This window comes from Ptiloglossa arizonensis, chromosome 10 (genome assembly GCF_051014685.1).
Source record: "Ptiloglossa arizonensis isolate GNS036 chromosome 10, iyPtiAriz1_principal, whole genome shotgun sequence".
NCBI classification, from domain to species: domain Eukaryota; kingdom Metazoa; phylum Arthropoda; class Insecta; order Hymenoptera; family Colletidae; genus Ptiloglossa; species Ptiloglossa arizonensis.
Genome location: NC_135057.1, coordinates 12,903,127 through 12,924,001, shown reverse-complemented (window position 1 = coordinate 12,924,001; position 20,875 = coordinate 12,903,127). Strand labels below are relative to the sequence as shown.

The 20,875-nt window shown below is 49.8% G+C and overlaps 1 protein-coding gene across 1 annotated transcript; it reads right to left on the bottom strand.

Moving 5' to 3' along the window:
- Nucleotides 1-4,051: 4,051 nt before the first annotated feature.
- On the bottom strand, nt 4,052-17,757 carry Hbn (aristaless related homeobox homeobrain). The gene is made up of 4 exons (XM_076321967.1): nt 17,561-17,757; nt 11,403-11,668; nt 5,962-6,049; nt 4,052-4,631 (listed from the first exon to the last, which is right to left on the bottom strand). The coding sequence occupies exons 1-4, from the start codon at nt 17,631-17,633 to the stop codon at nt 4,168-4,170; spliced, it is 891 nt and encodes a 296-aa protein (XP_076178082.1). The 5' UTR covers nt 17,634-17,757; the 3' UTR covers nt 4,052-4,167.
- Between the last annotated feature and the right edge of the window lie 3,118 nt (nt 17,758-20,875).

Genomic DNA, 20,875 nt, shown 5'->3' with positions numbered 1-20,875 from the left:
CCCGGGCGTGTATCAGCAGCTAGTGATTTTCACAAGCGGAGAAATCTTTTCAGACTCGCGCCACTTCTCGCGACTTTCCGCTTCTCAAGAACGGAGGAACGGAGAGAGAGAGAAAAAGAGAGAGAAGGAGAGAACAAGAGAAAGAGAGAGAGAGAGAGGAAAAGAGAGGAACGACGGACCGGTGACCGAGGAAGGGTGAGAGGGGAGGGGGTGGTGGAACAGGAACGAGCGTATGTGCGAGCGGGGCGAGAAAGAGGACGAAAGAGGGAACGGACGTGTTCGTGGGTGTCGAAGCCAGGGAAAGAGGGTGAGTGAGCCGAGGAGAGAAAGAGAGAGAGAGAGGGGTTGAATGGAGGGGATGAAAGTATGAAGTGAGCATATTACTATTGAGAATAAGTACCTGGCTTCGAGATGGTGGCTGCGCTCAGGGGAGAAGGTGGAAGGGGCCGAAGTAACGGCACACGGGGGTGGTGCATCGGGGGTACAAATGGGGTGGTACAATGGGCACTAATGGATCTCAAGCCGCCGCGAGAGGCGCTGCTTTTAATCTAATTGTCCTTCGTAGCCGACGCGATCGCGATCAGTGGTATTCAACTCTGATCCCTCGTCCACCCCCTTAAAACATATGATTACGCGGTATAAAAAAAAAGGAGAGAACGAGCCAGAGAGAGAGAGTGAGAGTGAGAGAGAATCGGAGCCACGGACCTGTCTTCTCCCATTCGAGGCGGGCACGAATTTTTTCACGGGCGAGAGGTTAAAAGCGCGCCAAGTTTTTAACTGCGACAATTAAATATCGACGAACAATAAACGTTTATTAAATTCTTGCTATACGACCGGTTATTAAACGTTCATTACGTTCTACATATTCCAAGTCCAGACGTCCCGAATAACGCGTAATTTCACACCGTCTGCGTTACGCAAAGTGTCGCGACCCCGTCGCCGAACCGGTGGTTCTTCGGATATTTGGAACTTTTTCTTTTTTTTTTCTTTCTTTCTTTCTTTTCACTTCAACGACTCTGCGCCCTTTCCTCGAAATTCCTCCCGACCGGTGACGAACGAAATTGGGATCGTTTCGAGGTCCTCCGTGGCTACCGCCCCCCTACAAAGTATCACTCGAAGGGTGTGCGTCGCTCGTAGGGCGAACCAGGGGTTTTCGAAACGCGAACGCGACTTCCCGGTCGCTTAACTTTTACGACCATCGATACCTAAGTGCATCGCGCGGACAGGTGTAGGTGCGAACGCTTACGATACGACACGGCGAGTGAAAGCGGGACAAAAGTGGACCCGGAGCGTTTCTTTCGCCGTCTAGTGGTTCCATTTAGCGGAACTTTACAGCATTATGCGGCACGGTTGTTGAGCTTAAAATGCAACGGAGGGGGAGGGAATTTCGAAAGCATGCGCGTGCTCTTTCCAATGTTGCGAATATAAAATGTCTGCGGTGTATCTCGAGTGCGCCGCACTCGTTTCACCTGCCCGCCGCCTTCGAGGGTTTCCTTCCAAAAATTCTCCACGAAACGTGCCCTATTCCTCGCTGACGACGATCCAAGTCCCGTACACGGACAAAAATCACCGAAAGGTGAAACAACACCGTTACTCCAAGTAAAATAATCCTCGTTGCAAAAAAAAAGAAAGATATCCGTCCACTCGATTCCGCGCGCAAAAATAAACGTAACCGATGAAGCATCGTTTATCCTCTCGGAGGATTCTCGAGGGAATTACGTTTGAAACGAATCGATTTTGTAAGTACGGACGAAACAACGGTAATCAGATATCGAGTTTTAATTTCGTCCCTACCGGTGAACGAAATAATTGACCCCTCCCCCGTGTCTTGAAAATCATTTCTCCCCGCAACGGAGCATCGTCAGTCTTCGCGTTCGATTCCACTCCCCGTGGAAAATCACGTTTTTCTTTTCATCGCGAGACTCGATGCAACCCTGATCGTTTCGCGATCACTCGACATCCTCGTGTCGCTCGTAACCCCCACGGGTGATATCCCACGGTTACCGATTCGAAGCTACGCGGAGAACGGGGCCGAAATATCGTAACACAAAAGCACGGCCAGGAAGCCAAACCGCTGGAGTTTCCTGCAAACTCGTGGCACCGGTATCGGGACGATCTTAACTAGAACAACGATGACGATCGTCCCGGGGCGCAGGTGCCGCGATAATTACCACCCAGTCAGCCCCCTTTCTCTTGTGCTTCGACTCCCTCGCGGTAGGAAGCTCGGGGAAACCGGTTCAATAACGATAACGATAATTGTCGGTCGGTCGGTAGCTCGAGCGCGGTGTCGTCGCACGGCCGTTCGTCCTTACCGGGAGATAAATTTCTGATAAGCCGGATAAATTGGTCGGATTGTAATTGCCGTTGTGCGTGTCACCGGGATGAGCGTTACCTGGCCGAGGCACGTGGGAAGCCAATGTGGAAAAGGTGGTGGACGAACGGGGTGACGCGATTAAACGTCCACCGTCGATGTTTACACCGAAACTCCGTGGGAATCGAATTCTACCCTCGCCGCCCCCGTTCACCGCCTCCTCCGCCATGCGGACAGACACCACCGAGGCCAGCTGTCCCCCTACACCGTACGAACAATCCGGAATTCAGGAAATCGTCGTTACGAATCCGAAATCTTTTCATGATTAATGACACGGAAGCGATTTTGTCGCGCGACCGTGTCAACCGGGTTCTCACAGAGAGAAAATTACCGCCTTTCCGGGGGTGGGGGCTGGTGGAACACGTTTACACGAAAATAGGTTCGTTAGCTCGAGAATCCAGATCGCGATACCCTTTTTTTTTACTGGGAACGATTCGCGTTTCGATCTGAATCGGGGTTGTTTGGACACGGTGAAAGAAATTTAGGCTTTCGGGTGTTTTAGACGATGTTTGTCGATTTGGAGAGGGAATATTGTCGAAACGTTCAGGGTTGATTTGGATGGTACGTTGGAGGTGGATGCAGGGTACAAGTAATCAGAAAATCAAAGTTCAAGTAGTGTCATATATTTCTCTTGACGTAATTAATTAGCTACATATTTACATGAAAGAAACTATATGTGTTTTTTATATATATATATATGTTCGATTCGTGTATTATACATGTATGTTACAAAAGTTCCTCGTTCGTTACGAGACTCCTCTCGATCTCCTCGCGATTTCTAAGAAACCGGATCCTCTAAGAAAGTTCGCGGTCCGGCTGACATTCTTTGCCCACCGCGATACGTCGAACAGAAGAAATTTATCGAACAATTTTCCACGTACCCCGTTAAAAAATTGCCGACACGTCATTTCGAAGTGCTACTTCAACTTAGAAAATAAGATACCACCGAATTGAATATTTTCAAGAACCGAGTTGTCAGAGTTGTTCGAACGTTAATTTTAACATTGCCTCGTGAAAAGAAGATATCCGATCGGTATCGAAATTCGATGATTCGCTTCGAAAACCGCCAGCGGTTTCGACGACCCCTTCTTCTCGGGTCGAGAACATCGGTACCGAGTTCAAAGCAGCCACGATGGGCCAAACGTTGTCGTCTCGAGATCCACGAACGATCGAAATTCTTAGAGTTCCTCTACTCCTCTTCCGAGATTGCATCGCGATCCAACGTTCCGTAAAATTTACATTCCGTCTCTCGGCGTATCCTTGGTCCACCGAACGAAACCCGACGAGTCTCGAGGATCCACGAATCCCAAGATCGAGGTTCGGACGTTCGGTGTCGAGCGCGGCATCGTCCCTCTGGATATTTACATAACACAACCGGGCTGCCGATAGTCTCCTTCGTGTTCCACAGTTAATTGTCCAGCTTGCGCAGTAGCTCAACGACCTTCACTCTGAACACCTCGACTCTCTGTCTCCCGATTTCATCGTCGGACCTAGCCGAGTCTTCCTCCTGGTGCTTCGAACTCAGCTTCCGTGGTAAGTTCCGAACACCCGGGTTCAACGGACAACCGATCGAAATTTATAGTCTCTCTACTCCTGCCGTACGATTGCATCGCGAACGAACGTTTCGTAAAATTTACATCCGTGCTCGTACCGGTGTCTCGGTCGAGCCGAACCGTCATCGACGATCCACGAATCCCAATGATCGAGGTTGAATCGCGACCTCGGCCCGGTATCGTCCCTCCGGATATTTACATAACGCGTACCGGGCTCTGGAGAGTCTCCTACGCGTTCCACAGTTAATTGTCCACCTTGCGCAGCACCTCCTCGGCCTTCACTCGCAGCACCTCGGCGCTCTGTCTTCTGATCTCGTCGTCGGACGACGCCGAGTCTTCCTCCTTGTCGTGCTTCGAACTCAGGTTCTGCGGTAGGTTCTGAACGCCCAGATTCAACGGATGCCCGTGCAAGTGACTCCCGAGCGTGTGCCCGTTCACCGAGTTGTGGTTCAGGGACGAAGCTGGGTTCAGACCTACCGGGAGCACCGTGCCCAGTGACGCCAGGTTCTGCGGCAACGGTAGCCCGATGTACTGCGACAGGATCGCGTGCAAGGGGGGCAGTTTCGGCGCGCTGGCTGGCCAAGGCGGTGGGAACACCGGCGGGATGAACCATGGAAATGCCCCCGCCGGTCCCCCCGATGGGTCCGCACCTGGCACACCGCCGGCGGTTTGAAGCAAGCGAGCGTGAAGGGACAACTCGTTGACACCTGCAATCACAACCGTTTCGCCGGGGATTTTAGTCCACGTTGTTTCAGTGAATTTGGAAAACGGGGGAAGGGACCGCGCGGCGAAGGAACGACGACCGTTTGCCCGTTTGCGGTCAGAGATACCCGGGGACAAGCAACACGGGACACCGTTTTGCGGTCCAGACTTTAAACCGAGGTTAATTGCTACTTAACGAGTAGCCTTTCGAATGCGAGAGGAACGCTCGAAGATCGACAACGGAGACATTTCGAAGCCACGGAGAATCGGTGAGTTCGTTCGATGTGCGACAGTTGAACAGGGAGGTTGTAGAAGACTCCACGAAGGTATGTACGCGTAACATTTTCATCGACTCTCGCGAGGCAATTTTAACAGTTTTTTTGCCCGTAATTACGAACGTGTGCAAATGTCAGACGTTAATGGAAGAGCCCACAAAGGTGTACGTATCTAGTGTTTTCGTCAATCCCGCGAGCGAACTTTAGAGCTTTCTTCCGTAATTACGAACGTGTGCAAATATCAAAAGTGAACGATAACAAAGGAGCCCACAAAGGTCAACAGTGTACAAAGCTGGTGTTTTCGTCAATTCGAGCACATGGAGTTAATATCATGAAACTGTAGCAAATATCACTCGCTGCTGTAAAACAATGCGGAGGAGTATCAAACGAAGAGAACCGTGGACGAAAATAATTTACAAACGTTTCTAATCTGTCTGTGGTCGATATGGACGTTCTCCGTTCTCGATGGTCTTCGAAAAGGACCTAAATCGATGATGGTACCCGCGTACATGGTTTCTCGTATGTAAACAACCGATTGAATTTTCCTATCGGATCGATTTCACGTTTCTCTCGTCCGAAAGTATTTTTTCTCTCGGACACGTAGCGAATCGGGGTTACGGTTCGCTTCGAGGTAAGCAATTATCGTCGAGCAGCGAACAGAAGGATCGGTTTGGGTGTTCTCCATCGATGGAGATTTATACGGCTTGTCCCCGCGATCGCAGCTCGCATAGAAATAAGTTTCGACGAGCACACCGCCGTGCCAGGCTCGTGAAAAATTAAACGGTCAAGCTTCCGTCGCGCATCGTTCGCATGCGACGTCGACGATGGCCGACACTGAAATTAGATGTAATTGGCGTCGATTGCATCTACCCTTCGTAACTTTCCTCGCGCCTCGCATATTAACAAACAGGCCACGCGCGATTCATCGTCGCGTTGCAACCGAACCGGTGCACCGTGGTCGTGAAAAGAAACGTTCTTTCGTTTTCGAGGCTGGGGACGTTCGGTAAGTGGATAACGGATTAAACGCGAATTATAAATCACGATCCGTGAGTGGACTCACCGCTTTGTTCCACGTGCATGAAACTGGTGTCTCTGCCGAGCGCCTTCTCCTTCTTCCGCCATTTCGCGCGTCGATTTTGGAACCAGACCTGAAACATTCGAAACCAGAGAATTTCATTAGTTCTCGAGATTCGTTTCGATCTCTTCCGTGCTCGAAAATTAATAAACGAGAAACTCGTATCGCTCCCGTGTCAGAGACGTCGCAGAGATTCCGAAGTATCTCTTCTCGCGCGATCAAAGTATCGAACCTGTACTTAATTTCGTACACCGCGCGATTGTATCACTTTTCAACGTGTACGATAACTCGGAATACCATCATCGGGATCCTCGTTCGTGCGTGTAAACGTTTACTCGCGAGAGGTGAAAATATCGACGAGACGGGAATCCCGGCAACGATCCAACGGTTTACGAAAGACGATTAAAATGTTTCTCATCGTCGGTCGGTCGGTTCGTTGCACCCGACACGGATGCACGCACACCCGGTGCACTCGGATAACCGATACCGTATCCGAAATTCATTCGGACGCGTTGCAGACCGTACCGTGACGCTGTACCCTCCTACCATGGATCAAGAGAACAATTGTCGCGCGAAATCATCGAATTATTTCTCGGAAGAAAATACGCCAGCGACGCATGAGAACCCCAGCCAGCCGTATCAGAGCCCACCCAACAAAAGCTTGCTCTCGAGGTTGATTAAGCTAATTGTTAACAATTATCCTGATTTCCTCCGTACCCCCTAAGTGGCAGCAACCCCTGCCCTCGCCCCTCGCCGTACTTCCAAACCCCTGGCACGCCGTTACCGCCTGGCCCCGTTGCCATATAAATGCTTTCGCTTTCCGACTGAGCTGCTCTGATTTTTCGTGGCCAACGGCAGACGCCGCGAAACAGACAGAGAAAGACCGGGAGATTGCATTTTACATCCTGGCTTCATTGTGACGAGAATCCAGTGCTTTTCAGGCCGACGCCGGTCACCCGTTATCGATCCGATACGCGTGGATCCGACGACGAACGTTTCTTCTCGCGGCGATTTCCTCTCGAAAGATTCTCCCCGCTCCGTGGTTAAACACGATATCGAAGATGCTCGATGTTCGTAGAATTTAGATCGACTCCCTTTGACGTTACCACGTATACAACCGGCGCGATACGCGTCCAAGGAGAAAACGTGCACGTCGACTTTATCGAGAAACAGTGTACGGTCTATCGAAAGGAGAATCAATTTTGATCTAACCCTTTCCACTCGAGAGCTGATCCTCGATCGTCACTTAATTCGGAGTACTTTCTCCAATTCGGAGAACCGTAGTGGTTTCGAATTGAAATTAAAATTCAATTACTACTTTTCTATAAGATGTAAACGTACGTGTATGAAATATTGAAACGAAAATGTTCCGTTTTAAATGAATTACATTTAAAGGATTCGAAGGATTTCGTCGAGGTGCTGGTTTTCCGTAGCGGAGAAGCTTCGAGTGCAAAGGGTTAAAATGTGTATCAATTTTTAAAATATGTAAATTTTATCGAGAAGCGGCGTAGGATTCATTGTCAGAGGAATCGAACGCAGTTTTGAATCGCGATGGTACCAGTTGTCTCTCATTTATCGTTATCGAGTCGATCACTGTAACTTGTCGTTAGATCGCTACGTGGTCCCTTACGATCGCCTAGGGTTTCTATTTTTTCCGTACGGAGGAACGAACGGACACGTGGAAAAATTGGAAAAACACGTCCACGGATATTTAAGGCGCGGGTGGCAATATCGTCGAGCGAAGGTTGAAAATCGAGGGAAGTTCGAAAGTGACTGGCGAACGTTCAGTTGGCGGAGCAACGAGGGAAAGGGGACGTCGCGAGGCCGGTGCGGGAAATTCAATTGCCTAATTGCTGTTAATTATTTAATCGCTCCTGAATACCCCGCTAACGCCTAAGTGCTCGCAAACCTTGCAGCGCGTCGTTTAAGCGACCCAGCGCGAACCCGAAAGTTTGAATCCCCCATCGCGGCCCGCACAATCTCGGTGTAACGTTTCCACCATCCCCACCGCAAATTTCCTGTTCACGCTCTTGCTTGTTCAATCTTCCAACATTCTTCTCCGCGAGTGTAGTACACGCGCGATCGATCCCGTGTACGATCCCGAAAGAAATTACGTTTCTCCTCCACCTTAACTTCACCGCTCTTCGAAATCGTTTGCCTTTCATTTTTTACTAATTTATCGCGAGAATGGTCTTCGACGTCACGGAACAATAAATCATCGAAATGGATCTACGTTTCGATCGTTCGTACAGCTATCGTTGACACGAAAGTTTGATCTGGAGCGCCTGCGAGTAACGATATTCGTTAAGAGTTCGACGGAACGTTACCTCTTATCGAATAGTCGATAGACCGATCTAATTTGCCGGTGATTCGTGCGATAGTCGTCGATGCGAATGTTTCAACGATGATTGTAAACCGTACTGGTAACGTTACTCGTTAAAAGTCTCCGATCTCGCTCTCATCGAATAGTCGACGATTGCGTCTAATTTTTGGCGATTCGTTTCTCGGCCATTCGAAACGTAATTGTGTGCTTTCGGTCGCATCGAAGTCATCCTACTCGCGTACCATGTTGGACAAGGTATCGAATCTTCTACGCGATTTTAGTCTTCCTCGTCGCCTCTTTCCGGTAAGATCGAACGGGTCGTTAGGTTCGACGGGAAAGATAACGCGCGAGTCGCCGCGATAAACGCCGAACCGTCCCCTCGGTGGTCCCCTCGCCTCCGACGCTCGTAATTCGCGCCTTAACGCGCGGCGTTTTCGAAGAGGAAAAAAAGAAAAAGGGAAAAAAGTGAAGCTCCGCGCCTGGTGGTCGCGTCGGGAAAAGCGAAAGCGAACCCGGTACCGAGCGACGGGAGTTCCCCGCGCGCGGAATAGGAAGCGGGGCAGAAACGGTTTCGCGATTCCATTACCATCGGGGGTGTCCGATCGTCGATCGAACGCGATACATCGGGCCGGCCATTAATACCGAAAAATGGGTAATTTCGCATCTGGAATTGAGGGCGGTGAGGGAGGAGTAGCGGAGGATTTCCTAGATTGAAATAAAGTGGCCGTGGCACCACTGCGCCGCGGCGGATCATTTAGCGGTTTTGTCGAGCGACGGCCAATTGCCGGCATTGTCGCTTGGCTGTACCACAATGGGCCAATCGGAATGCTCTCTGTCTCTTTTCAACTCCGCGCCACCCTTCGACGACGGCTCCATCCACGACCCTTCTCTACCGCGCTATATACGTACACAACCAACCACCACCACCACCACCACCATCGCCACCACCACCACCCCCCTTCTCTTTACTTCACCTCCCTCTCTGGTGTACAGACGCGTACCGAGCTCTCTTTCTCGATTCCTCTCTCTTCTCTGTCCCTTCTTCCTATCTCCGTTCCGGTTTCGCTCGTCCCCCATCGTCTCCTCCTCCGCCTCCACCGTCGTCGTCGTCGTCGTCGTCGCTAGACGTCTCGCTTTGTCGCGTACTCGCGCGAGGGGTGTCGAGGGAGAACCGGTTACGCTAATCGAGTAACCGATTTCCATCCATGGAAAAGTCATAATTTATGGCCGAGACCGACCCCACCACACCCACCCCCTCTCACCCTTTATCCGTAACCACCGATACAACACCCCCGGGGCAACGGACGACGCGACGTAGCGATCCCCGTGACTCGTGTCTCGTTTCCGTGGACGATCGGATTGATAATACGAACGTAACCCGGTGGTAAGGGGCACAGAGAAGGGTTGTTTGGAGAGAAAGGTGGTATTTATCTGAGCGTAGATCGTCGTAAAGAGTGAGAGAGAGAGAGAGAGAGAGAGAGAGAGAGAGAGAGAGAGAGAGGGGGTGGAAACGTAAACGACGCTTTCGAAAAACGTCGAACGCCCCCGCGTTAACGGATCACGAGGATTGATGACGTTAATAATACCTCCTCCTTCTCCTACTGCTACCCCCCGTTAATGAAAGAACGCATTTCGTTAATGACTCGCTCGAGTCGATTTTTCGTCATATCCGGATTAACACTTTGTCGCGACTATCGTGCAACGACGTCGCACTCGAAATTCGAAACGAGCGCGAACCCCGGCCGAGCGCGAGGGGCACGGGGGTGGAGAGTATGGGAATACGGAAAAATAAAAAAAAATAAAAAAAAATAAAAATAAAAAAAAGAGGAACAAAAATGTCGAGCAGATTAAAACACTGTTGAAATCGAGAAGACCTCGTCCTCCTCTGGCGCTCTCTCCATTGTTTTTAACCGGGCGATATATATACTATCGATCGGGACCGTAATGCATAAAAATATGCGCGAAAAATTGTGTTGTATCGACGCGTTTCGAGCGGTGCGGGAGGATGAAAAATACACCGGCGTTCTGTCAACGTTATCGAGGCTGTTTTAAATTTATCCGTACGTAAATTACAATTATACACGGTTTAATCCCTTTTCGTACTTCTTCCTCCCGTTTCCACCCATACCGCCCTCTCCGCGAGCCCATCGCGTCTTTTTTATCGACGTCGAAACCCGTGCACCTGGCTTTATATATATCTCTCTCTCTCTCTTTCTCTCTCTTTCTCTCGCAGCCGTTAAAAGGCGCGACTGGAAAATAATTTCAAAGCAGATTACGACCCCGGTACGCTCTTTAACGTTCGACTGGCTCGTATGAAATTAATCCTCGTAGCATCGGGGCACGACTATACGAGCCCGTTTTGCGCGAAATTACAGACGTAGAAGAGGAGCGGCAGATTTTCGGTACAATAGTGTATAATTAGTCGAGAGGCCCGCGTTGAGGTTGCAGCTCGCTCACTCGGCGCCGGCTTTCTCCGCGTTCGAATATCAAGCTCGAAAAGCTGCCCACGCGCAGACGGGTTGCGAAGACAATTTTGAAGCACGTTCGCGAACGATAATTTTATCGGACTTTCAACGCGTACCCAAAAATACCCGCTCGCGTTACTACCTTCGATTCCACCCGGAAAACTGTGCGAAAAACGCCGAGTGAAATTTTCTCGCGCGGGGATCCTTTTTCGAAAAAAAAAATCCATTTCGAAAATCCAGTCGCGTCACGCGCGACTCGACTTCACGAATTTCTCTCTCCCACCCAACGTGTCTCGGCTCTCGTGGACAGAGTGCGCAAAATGAATCGTAAGAAATCTCGACCGGTGAAACTTTGTTCCGTGTTTTTTACGCGTTTTTAAGCGCAGAACCATCGGTCGTTTATAGTTAGTTCAATTTGAGGACAATTTTTATATTTCTTCGATAAAATTGTCACATTTGAATGAATTGCCCTTTCTACCTGGACACGAAAGGATGAGGATTCAACGTGAAAATGTTGCGGGTGATCTGATCACGTGTGTCGAAAATCTTTCTGGATTGAAAGTTGTGAAAACAGAAGCGAGTTCGTTACTATCGGCTCGGTACCAGCGGCTCGAGTTTGTTCGAGCGATCAAACTCACCTGTACTCTAGCCTCGGAGAGGTCCAATCTCATCGCTAGCTCCTCCCTGGTGAATACGTCCGGATACTGTGTATTCCCGAAAGCCTTCTCGAGCTCGTGCAGCTGATAGGTGGTAAAGGTGGTACGGGACCTTCGAACCTTGCGCGGTCGGTCCGATTCTCCTAGATTCAAGGGATCGTGCAGGGCATCGTTGATCTGATGGTCGCTCAAGTGACCGAGTTCCGTGTCTCCGCCATCGCCGATTGCATCGGATGACGTCGCGTGATCTGGAAACAAGGACAGGAAATATCATTCGTTACGTGTTCGTCATCCATCTCTCTCTTCTACGCGATATCGATCGATATCGAGTCCAAGATTCGTACAAATGATTATATAATAATTAATTCTCGCGTAAAGAAACGTACGGTACCTAGATTGGACACTTGCCCATCACAGTTTGTACGAACAAATCGTTCCAAGAACGATCGCTTCCTAAGCGGCTATATATACACGACTTTTGAAGTCAAAGGGTTAATCGAATTTCGGTATTTCGAGGGGTCTGAATCCAAAGCACGGAAGTTAATCCGTAGCAAAATATCGGACACCTAATACCATTGACAGCGAGGGAGACGTTCTAATACAAGCATCTGCTCGAACAAGCGTAAAGCGCAACTCCGAAGATAAAATTCAGACGTTCCCCGCATTCGTGTAACACTCTTTTCTCTCCCTCTCTGCATCGGATCCTCGAGGTATCGGTGAGTCGATTGTCTCCCTGTACAACGAGACGCGCATAGGGTGTACCTCTCCCGAGTTACTTCGAAGATAAAGCTCGGTCGTTCCCCGCATTCTTGTAACACACTTTCTCTCTCTCCCTCTCTGTCTTGGATCTTCGAGGTGTCCAGTCGATCGTTTCCCCGTAAAACGAGGTACGCACAGATTATACTTTTCCCGAGCAACTCGGGAAGACAAAGCTCGGACGTTCCCCGCATTCAAGCAACACTGTGTCTCTCCCTCCCCGTTTCGTATCCACTCCTCGATATCAACGAGTCGATTGTCTCCCTGTACCCCGCGAATTCGTACAAGTTACCATCGGAAGATTACCTTCCCACTCGTTAACGAAGCGAGGTATCGCGATCGCGCATATTTTAACAGATGCCCACCGATCTCGTGAACAAAGGCGAAAGTACGGTTCAAAGAGCGATTCGTTTCACCGGAGAAACGCGCGGTCGCCCTTGAATCGTTCGCTATATCCGATCGCGCGGCGAGAGACACGGAATCAACGAGGGGGGTGGTTGAAGTCACACGGGGGCAGGGGGTTACGCGTATTGAAGTTCGAACGGATACGCGTATCAAATGTATCGCGGGGGCCTTCGATGCTCGAGCAGCAAGAGAGGATCGAGGCGATTAAGCCAAATCGTCCGCACTGCCAAAACGAAATTGACGTTTCGCTGATACACACGGCAAGCGACGAGGAGTGGTGCCCCGCGAGGGACGAGGGGCGAAAGGGTGAGGGGGTTCGGTGAACAAGGAGGGAGGGTTTGGAGATGCTGCGGGGTCGGTGTGGGTGCAATTTCATTTTTAAGCCGCGCAACGACCGGCGCCCGATGTACGCCCGATACGCCGATGATGTCCGATCGACGGATTTGCCAATTTTAAGCCTCACCCGGCGCTTCATTTTTTTGTACATCCGGCCGTATATGAAATATGACGCATCGATGCGAGCCTGTACATTATACCTACACGCTCGATAGTACTTAAAAACCGTTGCCGTCAGTGATTAGCAAATATCACGAGTGCATGTCGTACACTGTTGTGCCCCCTCAATGTCCACCACCACCGCCCCCTATCCGCCTCTCCTTCTCTGCGATGCAACCCTTGCAACCATAGCCGTGAAACACGCTCGTCTCCTCCCGTTTCTCCGAACCCTACTCTTTCTCTCTCTCTCCCTTCTTTCTTTTTCTTTTTTTTCTTTTTTTTTCGTTACCCTGTCTCATTGCCCGTCTCTTTTCGTTCTCGTCCGTACCGGGGTGCATCGATACAGAGCTCGAAGGCTCATTAGAGCAAACTAACCCCCGCGAAACGTAGATTTTTCGCGGTCGGGATAACAATCGTCTTCTTGGGAACGGTTTAGAGTTACGTGCGGGGGGTAATACGATAGCTTCGAAGGAAGGGAGGATTAGACCAAGCGACGCGGTGGGAATTTTTTGGACCCTGGAAACTACACTGTCTTTTCCGCGAGTCGAATCGTTTAAACGGGAAGAATCGATCCTTCGCGTACACCGCGAATCTTCCAAGAGTCGTTGATTCTTTGTCGTTGAATTTTCGTTTGAAGGTGTCGCGGTGCCCCGCGAAAATGATCGTTGTCGACAATTATCGAAAGAAACACGTAGCAACGGGCGTTCGTAATTTTTTCCGCGCAAAAAACGCCGGCAACGGTGCTGCATAATAAATGCTATAGAAAATCAGAGAATAATCCGGGAGATATTAAAACGGTAAGAGGAAATGGAAGGTACCTCATTTGATTACCACCGCCAGGCAAAGGGGCGCGCGCTTTTTAATACGAACGCGCATTACAACCCTCCCGTAACCATGTGTCTCGCATGGAAAAATTTTGCGATTATTTTTTTGGAGGGACGTTACGATTTGCGAAACTATCGACGCGAAAACGTCGAAGAGACCGTCACCGAGCGATCATCGCCGCGAAACGAAGCGTGAGACGTGCACGGATCGTGAACTTCGAATTTTGTTTAAATTCCATCGCCTCGATCCAATCGGAGGACAAGACACTTTGGATTTCTTTGGATAATTATTCGCGAAATTAAATAACAGCGCGATAACGATCACTGATGTTGGCTTAGCTTACAGTCTCAGTGTCTGTCTCGCCTCTCCGCCCCCTCCCCCCTCCCCGTCCCCTTTGTACCCCCGGCCGACGGGCGGATACCGCTTCTATTCCACCCCTTACACACGTACGTTTGCTTGAACTAATTAGACGCGCATTTACTACTCGTGCGTAATAACGTTAATCCTACTTTTCGGTGCCGCTCTAACCGGCAGTTGCGTAGGTTGCGATGATGCAAATTGTTCGAACCGGCACATGCACGTAGCTCGCGCGCAACATAAAGAGGGAGAGAGAAAGAGAGACAGACAGACGGAAAGAGAGAGAGAGAGAGAAACGACCTACAGGGGGTACCGGGGTATAGCACCGCGTACGTATGCGCGTAATCTCACTAACATTTACGCAAACAAACTTCCGGATAATCCACGGTGAATAGAGAGATTTTTATGTTTTCATGCTAGGGCACAATGGGGCACCCACTTGATGCCTAACTCTCCGCTGCTTTTTATTAAATCTACGGACCCGCCGATAGGGGTTGCCCGGATCGGGAGGGTGGCCCATCGACGGCAGTTCGCGGCGCGAAATTAAAGATTTATTTACCGTGCCCCCGTTGATGACCACATGTGTGCCCCCCACGTTCCGATTCCACGACGCGAACCATTGGAGGGCTACCGACCTTTCCCGAAGACATCGAGTTCGCGACACGGAGGAATAGATTAACTTCTCACCAATTGATGAACACGTGAGTGCCCCCTCCTTGGTACTTTAACTCCACTGCGGCTTTAAAAACGAAAAGTATCAATTTCTCACATTTTGACAATTGCACGAGTGCCCCCCTTCTTATGTTTCAAGTTACAGGCTTTCCAAAGAGGAGTTACCAATATTAATCTCTCACGTATAAACGACTACCTAAGTGCCCCCCTACGTTTCAACTCTACAATATCTTTCGAACGAAAAGTAACCAATCTTCCTCGAATATATCGAATTCGTAGTGTACAGGGAAATATCAATCTCTCGCATATTGATGACTACACGAGTGCCCCCCACCCTGTGTTTCAACTCTACAATATCTTTCAAATGAAGCGTAACCAATCTTCCTCGAACATATTCATCGAATTGGTGGCACACAGGAAAATATTAATTTCTCGTACAGGAAAATATTAATTTCTCGTACAGAGAAATATTAATTTCTCACCTACCCCCACCGACTAGCGATTCGTTCGTCGCGCGAGTCGTGACCGATAATCGTTGCGAGTAGATAGGGGGTGGAAATTTCTTGATTACACTTCCCTCTCGTATGACCCCGCGCGCGTTGATCCGTAAGCGTACGATCGTGTCCGCGGCGTTGTATCATCAGACGCATTAATTATGTTAGACAACCGTAGGTTCGAAATCCGCAAACACATCCTGATTTCTGCGCGGCCGTAATCGGGAATCGGACCAATAATCGGTCCACCTGTATACAGTGATCATCGACGACCGTATACCGACTTGTGTACCCACACGTATCGCGAAATTCTACGTACACGCGTACCGTAGATAGTGTATCGATTCAAGAGGTGAGGGAAGTTGTCGGCTACGCGGAATTCGATCGTCCCGATGATAACCGGCACGAAAGAATCCTTTTTCTCGTTCCTGCCCCTCGTACGCCCACCCCACCTCCCGTCAGGGAACGTACGGTGTCTCGTTTGCGAGTCTCGAGCAACGGGTCGCGGGAGCGTAACGAGTTAACGACACGACTCGTATATCGCGTCTCCGCGGACAAGATACACATACTTCGCTCGGAACGGATTATACAAGGTCCGGGGACTTTACGCTGGGAAATCTAATAAAATCCGTAAGAGGGTTTACGGGTAATACGTTCGTCGTTAAACTCCCCGAGGATAATCGTTTGAGCAAAAAATTGGCGTGCGCAACTTTCTTCCGTGGAAATTTAATAAGTGTAGGTTTACGTAAGTTTATTAATTTTCCACCATGGAGCAGAAGGAGTAGGGGGGGTTGGGAGAAGGGGGCAGCGAGCGTGTTCGAGCGCGCCGGGAGGAGACTCCGATCTAGTTAAAGACTTCCGAGTATCGCGAACACGATTCCGCGCACCCCCGCGCGTCGAGTACAAGTTAACGATAATTCGCGTTCTCTGCGCGGGGGAGGGTGGGTGTCTCGTGGCGCGAGAAATCTTGACGAAAAAAACATTAACGAGCGACCTTGATCGGTCACGCGGTGTGTTTCACTTACCCGCTGCGACTCTTGCACACAGGGAACGTTTGTACGCGGAAGCCCGTGCACGTGGACAAGACTCGAGCGCGAAGCGGACCGGTTGGACGCGGTTTCTCGTGAAATAGCTTCTACGTCGTCGTCGTCGTCGTTGGAACATTTTAATGAAATAATTGCGTGCTCGTACGTTCCCTCTCTCAACATTTCCAACGCTGCTCGTAGAGGGGGTAGAGAAACACGGTGGCGAACACACAAGCGTGCACATGCATCGCGCTCGCGTGCCCCCGAGTCGCGTTGTAAATTTACGTCGATGCTGATCGTCGCCGCAGATTCGAGACACCGACCCAATTAACCTTTTAAAACGCTCACGGCAATTAAGTTAACGCTCGAAGGCGACGCGCGAACCGCGCCTCCGTTACCCGACGTCGACGTCGAACGTCACCGATTCCGGGAACACACCGGTACGCAACCACGTCGTTCGAACGGCTATTAAAATTCGATCGAACCCGAGCACGGTAGCCCCCGATCGACGGGGAACGATTTTGAAAATCGGTGAAACGCCATTTGCTAAATTGGCGTACAATTACCGAGCGTATCTGATGCGGCGGCCGATGGGTTAACGCAGATAACCCACTTTGTTTCAGTTAGAAAGTAGTATATTTTTTTTTCTCTCTCTCTTTCTCTCCTCTCTTTTTCTTTTTTTTTTTTTTCTTTTATCGCAATCGCGCGGCGGATCGATGCGAGGGCAATAAAATGTTGGTAAATGAGACCTTAGTTTGCTTAACGATATTAGATACCAGATAACAATGCAATATTACGCGCAGCACCGCGGTTTATTACCACGTCGAGTAAATCGAAACCAGACGGTTGTAATCGTTGCCACGAACGCTACACGTTTCGCTCGGGAAACGATTAATTACGAGCGTTCGGTTCAAGATCGAGCGATAGAAAAATTCAATCCCTCCCCTTACCGTGTGTACAATAGTGGAAAAAGGAAGAAGAATTTTGTCATCGAGAGTCGACGATACCGATATTTCTACGCGCCGGGAACGAATCGAGGGAAGAAACACGTCGGTGAGCGTTGAAAAGGAAAGAAAAGAAAAAAGAGAAAAAGCAGAAAAAGAAAGCTTACCTTCGTCCTTGCCGTGTCCCAGGATCTGGTCGATGCTGTACACGTTCCTCTTCTGATTGTATGTTTGCGCCATGCTTCTTCGCGGCAGCGGCGTCGACGCCGGAAGTCACTGTTGCACCCGTTGCCGTGGGGCCGACCGGAAGCAGGCGTATTTCGATTTCACGACAGATCACTTGGTGCTCTCTTCCTCTTCGATCGAAGAGGGTTGGGAGGGGGTATACCCGACGAAAATCGTGTTTTCCCGCTGGTCCCGCGGCCAAACGGAGCAGCCCCCCTCCCGCGAAGAAAAAACCGTTCTCTCGGCGCGCGCGAGTACGATGCGGAAAAAACGTAGACGCCGTGGTACGGTGGCGGGGTAACCGTATGTGGTTAACCACAGGCGAGATACGTGGCGTTATTTAGCGATGGAAAAAAAAATGAACCAGCGACGTAGAGGAACCGACGGTCGAGAGCGTTCCACGCGCTTCTCTCGGGCTGCGAAAAGAAAATGCGTCAATCGACGGCGCACCACGAACTGGCTCGTCGGACATGAAAGCAGCCCTTAATATCGCGTACAGCCGCCCCACCTCGCAACCCCTAACACCGCCATATTAGCCTCCCCGCCAATGAGGGCGCGCGCTTCTCACCCAAAGCCACCCCGCACTCGGGGGTTGAATGAGGCCTGGGCGGGGAATATTTTGCCCTTTCCGCGTAAATCCCCGGATTTTTTTCCACCTCCTCCTACCCCCTCCCGGTGGGGAGTCTTCCTCCTTCTGTCCGATCCGCTCTTTCTCTCTGTTCATCTCGTCTACGCTCCGTATGTCCATCCCTTTGTCTGTCTTTCGTTTCCTAGTTCTCTCCGACGCTTCGGTTTCGATCCACACCGGCGAGATATTTCTTCCGTTCTCTGTTCCGCGTACAGAGTAGGGGTCCTGGGGAGGGGAAAAGGGTGTAAGAGGGGGAGGGGGGATTATTTACCGCGTCTTCAGGTGTACGCGAATTTTTCGGGATCGTGATTAATCTTCCTCTTATCTGACCGAAAGCTCGGCGGTTTCTTTTCGTTCGCGGGGACGGTACGGAGCTGAATGTTTAATTCGCGCAACACGCACCCCTCCGCCCCCTCCCCCCGTCTCGTCCCCTCTTCGACGTCGCTTCTTGAAGAGGTTTCTTTTTTTTATTTTTTTTTTTCTTTCGGTACGACGCGTTGGTATTAATTTGCGCGCGCAATGACGTTTCGAGCTGCATTCGGATTCGAACGCACGTTACGCGCGAACGTACCCGGTGTGCTTTTTCAACGATTGAACCACGTAGATAAATTTAGGGATGTTAGGATGTTCCTCGTACGTGTTGCGAGTAATGGACGATTGAAGAAACAGAGGAACTTGTGATGTTTGTCGCACGCAGAGAATAGAAAATGTCGTAACGTCTTTTGGAAATTTACTATGGAATTTGAAGCAAATTTCTTTGGGAAAGCGATCGAAACCAGACGTTTTTACTGGTTGGTAAATCTAATGTTAGGAATATCGTAGAAGGGATGTAACATCCAGGACCGTGAACTTCGAAGGTTGTAAATTATTGTTGTACGTGCTGTAATATTCTCTTATGTTGTATTAATGTTTCGGTGGGGACATTAAGAATGGTAACGAGTCGACGAGACAACTCACGCGTACAAATAACGCGTAAACGTTGTTTGACATTTTCGATTGACGATAATAAAACGTAGACGATGGTTTTTAGACACCGAACGTAGGTCAGAATTAGACGAATCTTCGAACAATGATCAGCACCAGTGAGAAAACCGAGAAACTTGTCCTGTTGCCTTCGTGAAAAATTATAACTCGTAAAGAAAGTACGTTAAAGAGCCAAATTTGTGTGACATTTTCACAAGGTGTTTGAAAAGAATGTTCACACACTTGGAGTACGTACAGTGCTCTCTGAACCGAGTGAAGAATGGTTGGTCAACGTTGGTAGAAAAATCAACGCTGTCGAAGTTGACGATTTTCAATTTTGGTAACGTCGGTGACTCGTTTCGTTCGTGTAGCCAAAAATTTGGAAATTCGACTCGGCATTTTTCACCTCACTCAGCATTGGTCTACCAAGTATTACACAATCCACGTGTAAACATTCCTTTTTACCCCTGTATAAAATGATAAAAATCACCACTCGTGTTCACCAACGTGCACACTTTCGCAAGCTTGTCCCCACTCCGTTTCAAATACCTTGTGTACGTAAAATTGTGATCTCGAGGGACCACGGTTCCAAAAACAAACGAATTCTCAGACTCTAGCCGAAAGTCCGATCGAACGATCGATGGATCCGATCATGGACAACATCTCGACCGTCTGGTCCGTTTGGAAGATTCTTTTTTCGCGCGAACGATCCGCACGAGTGTAACGGAAGCCGGCCAGGTAACCTGGAAATACTGGAACCCCGTGGCTTTCGGCGCAATTACGAGAAACGAGGTCGCCTGGTTGATCGTCGTCCACGAAAACGGACCGGCCGAAAATTTACTTACGATTATCCTACTTATTCTAAGACAACGCCTTTCCCGCGCGGCTAGCGTAAATCGGCGGTAATCTAATCCTAAGACGCGGGGCTCCCATGCAAGCCCCCCTTCCTTTCCCCCATCTTGAAATCCTCAAGGGCCACCGTGACACGATTCTCGAGATTCCATCCTTTTTACGAAATCTTTTCCCGTAATCTGTATTCGGTACTCAACGCTTAATCCGTCGAACGTTCGTTCTGTCCTTGGCCGAGAACTCTCGGCGGGTCTCCAGGGGATCGTCCGCTCTAATTCACTTCCGTTGTTGTGCGAAACAACCGGTTCTATTTTCGTTAATTACGGGGTTCCTCGTTCCGCCGGGAGCGCGAAGCACCGGCCATTGAAGGCCTGGTCGCGTCGCGTCGCGTCGCGTCGCGTGCGGTCAAGAGTCGGAAACATTTTTGTTTCCATTTTTATTTCCGTTCCTGCTATTTTTTTTTGTTTTCTACAGTTCGAAACGCCGCACTTAACGATATTATCGAGTTTTTAAAGCATTATGCGAGAGCCCGTCCGTTCGATGGGCGCGCTACATCGAGCGCCATTTCAGTTACGCGTTAAAAAGTAAACGTGACGCGTTTAATCGAACGACGAAACCAATTGCAGGGACGTTTTCAAAGTCGCGAATCTTTCCGGGCGTTGATAAATAACGACGCGAGACAAACAACGAGGGGGACACCGCCAGAGGAGGGGGCCCCGATCTCGAGACCATCGACGATTAAAACTCACGGTCGTGAATCGTTTATCGAGAGGGAGTGAGATAATTTCCTTTTCGCGAGAGATACGTTGATTTACGA

What these genes read in the sequence shown, in the direction of transcription:
- Hbn (XM_076321967.1), bottom strand. Translation starts at nt 17,633, where the DNA reads ATGGCGCAAACATACAATCAGAAGAGGAACGTGTACAGCATCGACCAG. An exon ending in TCTCCGAGGCTAGAGTACAG is followed by an intron (nt 6,050 to 11,402) that starts GTGAGTTTGATC and finishes CGAATGTTTCAG; the next exon opens with GTCTGGTTCCAAAATCGACG. An exon ending in CATGCACGTGGAACAAAGCG is followed by an intron (nt 4,632 to 5,961) that starts GTGAGTCCACTC and finishes TTGTGATTGCAG; the next exon opens with GTGTCAACGAGTTGTCCCTT.